The sequence below is a fragment of the Agelaius phoeniceus genome, chromosome Z, assembly GCF_051311805.1.
Source record: "Agelaius phoeniceus isolate bAgePho1 chromosome Z, bAgePho1.hap1, whole genome shotgun sequence".
NCBI classification, from domain to species: Eukaryota; Metazoa; Chordata; class Aves; order Passeriformes; family Icteridae; genus Agelaius; species Agelaius phoeniceus.
In genome coordinates, this window is record NC_135303.1 from 17,112,865 (window position 1) to 17,125,046 (window position 12,182).

The window sequence follows — 12,182 nt, forward strand, 5'->3', positions numbered from 1 at the left end:
TATCAAAGCACAGACACAACACCCATCTGTCACTGTAACCCAGCATCCTTCTGTACCCTTGCTTTAATAGCTTCCTCGGACATTCTGTCAGTTTTCAGGACTGCTTAATGTGCTGTGAGTGGCTTTGAATACAGATACACATCTACAGATATCAGAGACACAAATGTAAAATTAAACTTCAGTTCAAATAAAACCTTGGTTTTATTTGAAGATTGCTGTCACACACTGGATTCCTTAAAGATAACTCCCTGACAATGAAAGCTGTGCTATAGCTAAGATTTCAGAGTGGCTACATGCCCTAGAGTTACAAGGTTTTGAAGACACCTAGCATATGAGGTCTATTGGCATTTATCTTGGCTCTTAATCTGAGATAAAAACTTTAGAAAATAATTTGTTTCTTAGTTTTAGGGTTTCTTTATATCCTGTATACAAACATATATACCTAATATTTCCTACATGCAATGCTGCAACAGAAACTGGATTATACAGAACAGAACCTAGGACGATTGACTCCCCTATATACTGGACTATCTTTAACATTTCTTCCAGCTTGTAAATATCCCACAGATTGGCACAGAGATATCTGGACTGCTTAAAGTGTGGTGTTATAAAATGTCAAGGCCTAAAGCTTTCCTGCTGTTGCTGGAGACCATTTCAGAAGCCATACTGCAAAGCTGCATAGGATAAAAAAGCACTGAACACTTGTGAAAAGAGTTCATAAAAGTGCTCTCCGAGGTGAAAATGTAGTTAGAATCATCCATTTTCCATAAGGCTGATTTGTTATTACTGATGAAACAACTACTGTTTGAATCCTGAAAAATCACACCAAAAGCATTTTTCAACAGTACAGGTATTCTAAGGAAATGCTTAGTTTGTAAGTCACCAAATGAGTTTAAATAAGCCAGAAACATAGCAATTACTTCCCTTTCTATTTAAAAAAAAAATCACGTATTTCCCTGTTCTTCACATCACTCTTTCCATCAGGAAAAGGGGAAAGTGATGTTTCAATAGGGAAATATCAGTAAAGCAGGGTTTCTGTGGTTTGTATTATTGTATTTTATTATTTTAAATTAGGAGAAGGTGACATGAAAATGCTTCAATAACAGAGATTTATATGGGACAAAAAAGCTGGGTGGGAACAGCAGAAAAAGTAAAGAGCATTTCCTTCCACAAAAAAAATGACCACAGTTCAACAAATGCAGTAAAAAACATTATTGTTTGTTTTAACACTATTTTTCAGCCATATAAACACACAAAAGAGCAGTCTGGAAGCTGTTAAAAACACCCCTTTCCTAGCATTACCAGTTGCTGTTACTATGCCTTCCAGCAAGTTTGTTGTCTCCACATGAAAAAAACCAGAAGACAGATTTTCCCAAACACCATATCTCTCTAAGTGCTCACTCTTACTGTACACTTAGAGATCAAATCAAAACAAAACAAACAACCACAACAACAAAACCAACAAAACAAAACCCATTAAAAATTAAACAGCTTGCTATTGGGTTTTAATGCCACAAAATGCCAAATAATACCATAATACGAAAAACAGGTACTTTATATCTCAAAAGATGTAAGAAACTGGATTCATTTCCCATATTTCCATCATTCTTTGGTTCTGTAAAATGTCAGGAAGAGAGAAAAAAGTATCACAAAAGATTAAAATAAATTAGAATGAGATTATTAAATAATCAATAATTCAGGCTTTTAACTGCCAAAACCAGTAAAATAATGTGTCACTACACAACTGCAAAATCCAAGGTGTCAGTGAAATTATAAGGCAAGCCCATACAAAAGATCTGCCAGTCCACATGAATATTTTTGCTGTTAAAATATGGAAAACAGAGAAAACATAGAAATCAGAGATGCAACAGTGAAAAATTACACCTCCTTAAGAGAATAAAAAAGGGAATGAAAATGATGCTGAAGGACAACTTGAGCACCTTCATTCAAAACAAGATTTCAAAATGTGACATGCACACCTCTTTTCAAGGCAAAAAGAAGATGGCTTAAGTCAGATCTCCAGATTTTTTTGATTTATCTGCTCACAAGAAGTGCTCATGCCATGTAGGATCTGTCCTACACTGAGATACCTATGTGATGGTTAATGGTCGTTTAAACCTTATAACGCTAAATACTCTGTGCCAATGAAAAAAAGGGCAGTATTTCAATTTACAAGGCAAGAATTATTGTGAGGGAGGGAAGCAACAACAGAACGTGTTATACATAAACACTGCAGTTTAAATAACAGTGCTGAAGCAGCCCAGCTATAGCAGCACAGCCTCCAAGTCACAGGCACTTTAACCCTGTATACATCCATCCTGCCACACAAGGAGCACTCCTGTTCCTAATGCTACACCACAGCCACTGTCCAAGAAGCCATCCAATAAGCCCATAACATAAAAACTGCTTTGTCTGAAACTTAACCTGACCCACAAAGGGTGTTTCCTGCAGAGAGAAAATGAGGATTCATGCCAGACTGAACAGACTGTGTAACCTCTGCTACAGAACAAGGGCCAAGAACCAAATAAGCCATCAAAACAGAATAGTCTTCTCTTGTCAGTAGAGAATCCAGATCTGGAGTAAAACTTTCAAACAGGTGATAAGGGAAGTTTGCTTAATTATTACATTTACTTGGAGCTGCTCTAAATCTAAAAACCAGTAATTTGGAGAACAGCCTTACGTTTTAAAAAAGTCAACACAGTTCTTTTAAACAGAATACAAAATAACCTCACAATTATGAGAAACATCCTGAATTAATTTTGTTCTTACAACACGTGCTGCCGTGTGAGTAACAGCTGGAATGCTAGGCTTTGCCTTGGTTTCCTGGCATTTTTCTATTTCTGTCACAAATTCTATATAGCATAAACAATAGTTCCTATCTTAAAAGAAAAGCTTACTATAGCATACTTGATTTTCAAAGCACTAAACAAAGAAGCAGGCTCAATCCATTTATGTAAAATACTGAGTTTCAAGAATCAGGATTGATTCTCATTCAGTTAATTTTTTCAAAGCAAGACTAGAGCTCAACTTATGCATATTTCACTGAGAAACTAAAATAATCTATTTTAAATACTTTGCCAACATTAACTCTCAAGAAACTGAATGGATAGGAGTCCAACTCAAACCAAAAAAACAAAAGTAAACCCAAAACCCATGGATATTCCAAATTCAAACTTCAGACTTACCTTGGACACATTGCTGATATAATCCAATTGACAAGCGCTCTCTTTATCTACTTGGTTACAAAGATTCTGTAAAGTGGATGCATATTCTTTATCACTTTTTACTCTCATTACCATAAATTTCTTCACTGTTTCCAGCAGTCGCAGTTCCCAGTCTTGTAGTTTTAATAAAGCATCATGAGAATACTTCAGGTCACCTCCAAACCCCATTTTTTAAGGCACTATATACCAGACAGGGGAAATAGAGGCTCTTCACCACATCTGAAAGGGAGAAAAAGACTGATGAGACAATTATCAAACTTCTGATGAGACAAAGGGCAATTATTGATGCCTGAACCCTGAAATTACCTAATCATAAGATTAACCACATACATTAACTTCCTCAGTATAAACTGAAAGGAGGCTCAGAGCAGTGTTTTTAACAACAAACTCTGACTGGAAAATATTTCAGCCTTAGAAATCCAGTTTACATTTCTGCAAAATCGTTCCTTCCTAACTTAAAGTACAGTATGAAAGAAAACACAACAGCATCTAAGAAAAACACTTAAGACCAACCTACATATTTAACCAAATAAGCACAGCTAACAGTATCTCCAGACAAGCTGCCAGCTGCACTTTTCTGCTCCTGGTGACCTGAAACATTTGTTTCTCACGTTTACTCTCCTAAGAGCACAGAAAAATCCACATAAAACACCAGTTCTCAGGCACTGTGTCTGTGAGAAGTTGGTAACTATTTAGAAGCTAGTTTGCTCCTAAGCCCTGTGTTAACAGGCCATTAAACCTGCAGATTCAACCTCCCAAAAACCAGAAAATATCCCAAAGTAGGTTTCCCATCCAACCATACACTGGTCCCCTGGGTCAGAGTTCTTCAGTTCACACCATTTTACCCTAGGACAGTCCAGTCTTATTGTACAAACTGACATAAAGTAAGATTGATAAACAGATAAGATATGCTGCCTTATAGCCCTGTAGCAGAACCAATTGCTGGAGTTAGCTCTGAAACACCTGCATCTGATGCTGATAAACACATAGCTACATTGTGGAAGAGCTGAAACCACACAAAGAAGTAATTCCTACACACTCTTGCACAAGGTTTTGTCATGTGTACACACCACCTGTTCCTATACTAATCAGCTTCAACTAGGTAAGATAAACTTATATAAACTGCAACCCTTATCTCTGGACTGCAGTGCAGCCACAGCCTGTACACTGCCTATTCACTAATTCCTGCACTACAGCAAAGTCTTGGTTCTTTTTAACACAGAAATACCAATTTCTTCACAGACTTTACACATTACCACTTAAATCAGCAGTGTTCTACGAACATTAACAAATTTATCTTCCTAGAAGTCCAGTGAGGGAAGTAGGACTAATATTCTTATTCTACATTAAAAACTGATGCACATAAACTAATGTCAACACTGTGGCAGCTCATACCAATATGTACAAGGCTTAAAGACAGACTTTTCAGAGTGCCTAGCATTTTAGCATGTTAGGTATTCAGAAAAAATAAATATGTTACTGGCTTCAGTTACTGCACAAAATTTCTGAAGATTTTGCAAATCAGAACCTCAAGCGACATCTGAAATAAGCCTCATGTACTATGTGTTTATTCTTAGAACACAAACCATGCTACAAAACAAAACAAAGATTCAATAAAGAAAACTAGAACAGTGACACATTACTATGTATATACAAAATACAGACAACTCAAAGCTGTCTGAATAACCTTAAACCTGTAAGCCTTCATAAACTCTTTAATTTGAAGCTGTATATTTTAGTCAGAATATTTCTTGATGGCTAGGAATTCAGTCATACACAGCAACAGTAAATAGTTTATGTTGGTTGTATTTATGAACTATGTCATTATTAGCATTATGAAAATACCTCCACAGTTAAAATTGAGGAACACTCTTGTAGAACCACAAACATTTTAGCAACATGAACCAAAGAAAAAAAACCTTAAAAAAACCTTTTTTTTTTAAACCTTAAAAAAAAAACAAACAACTGTTTATTAACATGACTAAAGCTGTAGTAGTGAATCTTCAATGTCCTTTACATCTAAACCCATTTTTATGACTTTTCATCTTTCTCCTACTTCATTTTAGCACATTACCAAACTCTCCTAGCACAACAGCTGTGAGAAAAGATAGTATCCTTGTTTTCTTACATCCAGATTTAGAAGAGATAGGAACTGAGTCTCACAGTGAAGTTCAGCTTTGTATTATGAGTAAACTAATGGCCTGCTTGCTTTTACCCTAGCCTCTGTTTTTTACTGAGAGGCAGTATGGCAAGGGAAGGAGGAAATGTGATATTTCAGTCTGCTTCTAGTGACTTACAAAGGAGATACAGGATTACAAAAATCAATAGAACAAAAGACCCAACAATATCTCACTCCAGCCTGCTAAGTTCCTCTACACAAAGCAGTAAACAGATTTTTTTCCAATTCCAATATTAGATGCCTGGATACATAGGCAAAAATTGTACACATACTGGACTCCCGTCTTTTTTTTAAATTATTCCTTTCTCTGTGACAGAAGCAGCACAGCAAAAAATTGTTTTGCAAAAGTGGTAAAATTCTGATTTGCTAAAACTAACAAGCACAAAGACTGAGAACTGATGACTCCCAAATGGGTAAGCCAGCTGCCATGTGACTTCCATGTAAATTGAGAAAATGTTCAACCAAGACATCCAGTCAAATTCAAGTGCTTTATTTGGAGGCTAAGAAATGGTGAAGAAGTATTCAAGACCTAAGCCACTTGACTAAGCTTAAATTTTGATAAACTAAAAACTAATTCTGTTGCTTTAAACCACTTCTGATTTTTAATGTTTTTTAATATTTTTAAACAACAGAAAACAGTACAGATCACACAGACATTAATTTGATCTCAGAACTGTAAGATTTACCAAACACATGAACACACAAATCTGATTTTCAAATACTCTTAAAAAACACAAGCAAATTTTCAAGCAGTGTTCAAAAATACAATATCTAGCACCAACACAGGCAGGTATTTTTCCAAGTTTGCTATCTCCCTCATTAGTGACCACAGATGAGATGACAGCTGCCCTACAGGCCCAGAGCAATACAGCAGAATATTTCAGTCAGAAGGGACTTAACAGTGATCACCCAGGCACAGTAATGCATTTAGATCAGCCCTGTGTCTCCAACCATGGCACCAGAAGACATTTAAGAACAGCAGACTAGCTGGGCTGCTACTCATGGTGTGATTCTCCTTGTGCTTCCCCACGTTCACAGCTACTGGATTATTAGATACTAATATTCCCATATTTTTTGGCTTTACCACACAACATTAAAACACTCACGCTGAAAGACAAAGATTCCCAGACAGATTTTGTAATCACAGACCACTGGCAAAAAAATCAGCAAAACCAGAAAAATCTGAACCCAGAAAAGATTTAATGTGTAACTGGTATGAGATATGAGGAGTTTGAGACACAAGCATACTTTCTTCTCTAATGTTCAAAAGATGAAAATACAGTGTGAGAGCTATTCTGGGGGAAAAAAATTCTCAAAAAAACATGGGAGAGTATTTTATCTTAACGGAAAAACCAGAGATGGCATGCGGTTTTAAAACAAGCTAGACAGAGAAGTGATACTAACAAACATGATATGCTAAATTCATACAGAAATAAAGACCTTCGAGAATTGCTTTTCTCTTACTGTGAAGAGATTTCTTCTGCTTCTGGCAGATATCCATGAGGTTTACCTCTTTTTCCAATGTGTGAACAAAGCTTGCACAATTTGACATGCCAGTGAAGTTTCAAACAGAATTGTGCCAAGTCTTGTAAAAGCAATAAAATACCAGTACCACCAAATAAGACAAATGAGCTTCAGCTATTTTTTTATATTTTGAAATATAAGAGATATATATAAGATATATATATATAATATCTTAGAAGATATATAATATCCTATTACAGACATAGATACAGATGGCTAAAAAAATTACTGTACCTGTAAATTAGTCAAAAAATATTTGTTACACTTTATAGTAAAATGCTTCTCACAATCAATTCCAAGAAAGTAGGACTTACTTTCTTTACAGTGTTACGCTCAAAACAATGAACTAATCATTCACAGGAAGTACACATTGAATGTACATTTAATAATATAGCGTGAATGAACAACCAGATCTTAAACTGTTCTAAATTTAAGCAGAGTTACCAAAGACAATTTAAAATTTCTCTCAACCATCAACACAGTGGTGCAGTCAGATTCCAAACAAATCAGTGTTAAATTTTTTCAGCCAAACAGTGAGAAACTTCAAGGAAGTTGCTAGTCACATAATCCTTCAATATTCTAACACTCCCCTCAGGAAACAAAACCAGTATTCCAGTTAGTCATGCTGCTGGATTCCAGCAGCAACTCTGAAGAAAGTAGTTTCCATAACTGATGTGCGTTTAATTTAAAGATTGCAGTCTGTCTGTGACACATGAAAGTGGCCATGCTGTGTCAGACCAAAGGTCCTGTGTCTGACACTGCCTGAAATCAAATGACCAAGGAAGAACAGAGCAGATACAATGCAACACTTTCACTTGTAACAACTGGTGTCTTCCGCTACATATTGCCATCACTTATATCCTAGGTTGTGACTTTATAAACTTAAAATAATGATGGATCTACACGCATCAGCTGGAACTTGTGGTTTCACAGTACCAGCGACAAGGCAGGCAACTAAAAAACCACAGACCCAGAAAGCACACCTGGCCCCCAGCTAAATTCAGAATAGGAAAGCACATGACAGATCTGGATTCTCCCACTCTTCATATGCTGACCATGAATTTAGATTATTCCTAAATCTGCATGGGCTCCAAATCATAGAGAATACAGCATGTCTTTTATTCTGCAAACACTTTCTACAAACATTAAAAATATTTCAAAATCAGAAAAGAAAGAGGATTTGGATTCAGGAGACAAATCCTTAAAATCAAGGCTTCTATACTGAACTAAAAGCGTTTTTACAATAGATTATCAATTTGTTAGACAGTCCTTCTCAATTTCTCAATGTGAGGCTTACAATAGTTATATTCCATTAAAATAATGAAATAAATCATTCTTAGTGTTCCATTCACACCTTAAACAAAAATTAGACAGTCAAACAACTGACATTTCTGTTAGTGTAGGATCCGTTCCTGGAATGCACAAGACCATGAAACACAAAATATGTGCATTATCTACCCTTTGTTTACACTAATCTCATATTCATAAGATCATCTTTGTATGCATAGATATGATGCATACAACATAAACAAGTAAAACTAACCCTTCTGCAGAGCTTTTGTCAACAGTAAACATCTGAAGGGGTAATAAAAGTTTGCCTGATTATTTCAAAGCTGATTTGAAATACTGGTCCATTCAAAGCAAAGCAGGCGCCTAATTTTCAGGAAAGCTCTTCTGCAAAGCATAACTTAGCCCACATACCTTAAAAGTTTTCCTTCAGAAATGTCCTTTAGTACAGTTTTCCTATGTCAGCAGCTACTTCCTCTGATTTTCACCTACTGAAATACACTTTTTTTTTTCTTTTCTGGGGACTCTGTGAAAGAAAAACATATCAAACTTCTTTTAACTATCTCACCGTTTTCAAATACATTGCAAAACTCAAACTTAGGTAAATTGCCCTGCATTTTCAGATTACCAGAGGCCAGCTTTTTTTTTAAAAAAACAGACAGTTCAACTAAAAGAAAAGAGCAGATTTCTCAAATGACTGCTAGCAGTAGTATGTTATAACTTAATACACATAATTTTGAGTGAAGAAATAGTTTTTTCTCTACACATGTAAGAGAAGATTTTTCTTTAAGTTCTTGGAATTTTTTAACAAGTGTACTGTAGCTGAAAAATTAGACAATTTTATTTATTTATGAATCTTGCCCTTGGCAAAACGAAAACAGAAACCTATTAAGGAAAATGAAAGCACAGAAGGCCCAAGTTTGTTATATGAAAGACCAAGTTAGTAGTGGTAATTTCATAAGAGTGGAAGAAAACAAGTGGCAGCAAGAGAAAGAAACCACTCAAGACACATAAATTTCTATCTGGCTCTAACTACTCTAACATCTAGAAAAGTAGGAGGTCAGGAAGTTAGGATGACTAGCAGGACCAGAACTTCAAATTGTAAATCTGGACCACAATTTAGATGAAGCAAAGTGACACAGAAGGGTTTTGAGGGTTTATATTAAGGAAAAAATATATTGGGTTTAAAGAATGGTAAAGAACAAGCTTTGCATGCAACTTACAAGTGTAAGGTATACTGTATAATCTCCATGTGTGGACCCATGATAAGCACTCACTCACAATCTCACACCACAATGTCCAACTTCAAATGAGACATTCCCTAACAGTTTAGCAATGCCCTCATAGGAAAAAACATATAAAGCAAAACTGAAAGAAAGACAAGTGTGTAGGGGTGAAGAAAGCAAAACTATTTTCAAAACCTCCATTATTTAAAACAAAGCACTGCTCATGACACATTCATAAAACCTTGCGAAGGGACAGTCTTAGTTCACACTCAAGCAGGCATTATTTAGTATTCCCTTCTGGTTACTTAGTGACGTTTGAGAAACAAAGAACTGCCTAATATAAATACAAAACTTCTATTCTCCATGACCAAAAATAGAAAAGACTAAGTGATGCTAAGATTCAGGCACTGTAAAGGAACAGCAGCTATGCAAGTAGATACGAAAGGAGAAAAAAAAAACCACAGGAGGTTACAAGCATTATAAAATTCATCACATTTCTAAGAAACAGATATAAAATAATTTGTTCCAAATTTGCAAAACCCAAAGGTAAGTCTCCACTAGCAAAAAAGTACAAGCAAGAGCAAAACATTAGAGTAAATTTGGCTCATCTTACTAACATAAACACAAACTGGATGGAAGAAACACCAGACTGTCACTGGACAGGAACATAAATCCTAATCCCCATTCAAATGGGACTCATGAAAGTGGAACAAACATCACCACCAGCACCTGGGCACATTGAAGTTTCATGCAGATGTTAAGAACTGCATGTGGTAAAATGAAGCCCATAAAAAAACTCCATTTATCAAATGAAACAACAGATTGGAGCCACTTCAACACAAAAAAGTTCTATCTTCTGCTCCCTGAACACAAACAACAACACACCTTTATTTCTCTTTTTAAAGAACTGAGCTATCATGTATTTTGGAGTGCAGAATTTTGTTTGTCAATAAGAAAACCAAATGCAAACCCAACTTTTCTTTAGAATTCCTGTTACTATTAACTTTTTACCTATGTGCATTTTTTCATCTGTACACAGGTCATTAGTAAAACTTAAAGCTGGTAATGCAAGTCCAATACAGGTCTAATTGACAGGCACAGACTAGCTAGTACATGGAAGCATAATAAAAGCTTTCCAGTGAATTGCACAGCCATCTGCCAGAACGCAATAAAATCTCACAAAATTTCCACTGTTATTTCTGAGCTCAAACATAGCAGAATCTGATAGTTACAAACAACTTGCTACCTCAATGCAGTAATTCACTAGCTAATGAAGGTATAAAAGACAAATTTATAAGAAGATAAAGCAAGAACAGAAAACTTAGATGATCTGTTGTTTTCTGAAATTACTAACAAGACAGTTAAGGCCAATCCCCAAATCGGATCCTCTTCAGATTTAGGATATATAAGGCGTTCTCTAAAAATGAAGCATCCGGGAGGCAATTAAAAATATGAAATTAACAGTAGGAATTCACCAGTCCAACACTATTGAGCCAAAGCATTGAAATTTCCAAAATATTAATTCTGCAAAAACTTAGGCTTAAATGAGCCAAGCAAAGAAGTATCAAGAGAGGAAAATAAATCAAATTTTCTTCAGATGGGACAAGGCAATCAGAAGCACAACACAGTCTGACTCTGATACTGCACAAAGTGGTTAAAACCTTGCCTAAGAATCTGTAGACTAGAATAATTCAAAAGAAAAAAAGAAAAATGCAGCTTTTACAGAGCAAAATCATGTTTCACAACTTGAAGAGTTCTACGAAGACATCAAGGATCCTGTAGGAAAAGGTGTTGGAAGTAGGAAGTTTCTGCTGATGTCTCTGATAGGAAGCTACTAGAGAACTGAAGACCTTGCAGGGTAAGATTAAGAGACAAAGCCTGACAGGGGAAAGAGCTCAGAAGCCTCTCCATAATCTGTGCCAGGATTTGGACTGCTCTTCAGAATGGTTACCTGCCTATACATCATAACAGAAGCATCTGTGCTTTATACAAAATTATTGTGATTCATCAAAACCAACCCATCATTACAAAAGTTGCAAAACCTCAGAACACTGAGCAGCAAGCACAGAAAACAGCAGATGAAGTCACATGTCAATAAATGCAACATAATACACTGGTAGGAGTTATTTAATAACGGCACCAGAAAAAACTGTAGTAGTCTCTAAACACACAGCTTCAAAAACATTTGTTCAGTGCTTTCAAGCAGTCAGGTTAGAAACCATCCAGAATATTAAACTATTTTTAATGAAGGGAATGGAAACCATAACATAGCTTTATGCTGCTGATACATTAGTGGTATGCCTGTATGTTCAAGTTCTTCTAGCTAAAGAAAAACTTAAAGCACAAAAAAATATATAGACAATATTGATCATAGCATGGAGCAGCTTACCCACAAAGAGAATTTTCAGCTCACAAAAAAGGTAAGAATGACAGGTAAGATCAAAGTACACCAAAAGAAAAATCATTCTAGCACAAAGTGATCTGCTATGTCAAATGCCTGAAGTGTTTTCCAGAACTTGAGAACATCAAATGAAATTTTTAAAAAGTTGCTCTTATGTCCTTCTATTTTGCCCAGAAAATAATTAAATTAGATAATTTCAATGCCTAAAGACATTTCTGAGACCATGAAACAAAGAAGTACAAATTTATTATAAAAATTCATTTTAAAAAACAGATCTGTAGAACAGCAAGAGTGCCAACTCAATATGTCTCTAAACTGTAAAAGGAGAACAGGAACTATTA

At 35.6% G+C, this 12,182-nt stretch overlaps 1 protein-coding gene across 7 annotated transcripts in view; it reads right to left on the bottom strand.

Moving 5' to 3' along the window:
* Positions 1-12,182, bottom strand: part of FER (FER tyrosine kinase) — a 166,047-nt gene that overhangs the window by 144,175 nt on the left and 9,690 nt on the right. For 5 of the 7 annotated variants that reach the window (XR_013180157.1, XM_077172210.1, XM_077172212.1 and 2 more), the window contains exons 2-3: positions 8,629-8,740; positions 3,186-3,443 (exon numbers count right to left, since the gene is read on the bottom strand). Coding sequence is in view for 6 of the 7 variants with exons in the window: in XM_077172210.1 (XP_077028325.1) it covers positions 3,186-3,392 (207 nt within the window). In the remaining variant the exon portion in view is untranslated. Of the gene's footprint in view, positions 1-3,185; positions 3,444-8,628; positions 8,741-9,437; positions 10,774-12,182 lie in introns of those variants that run through there. The other 2 variants (XM_077172211.1, XM_077172213.1) reach the window with 2 other exon arrangements.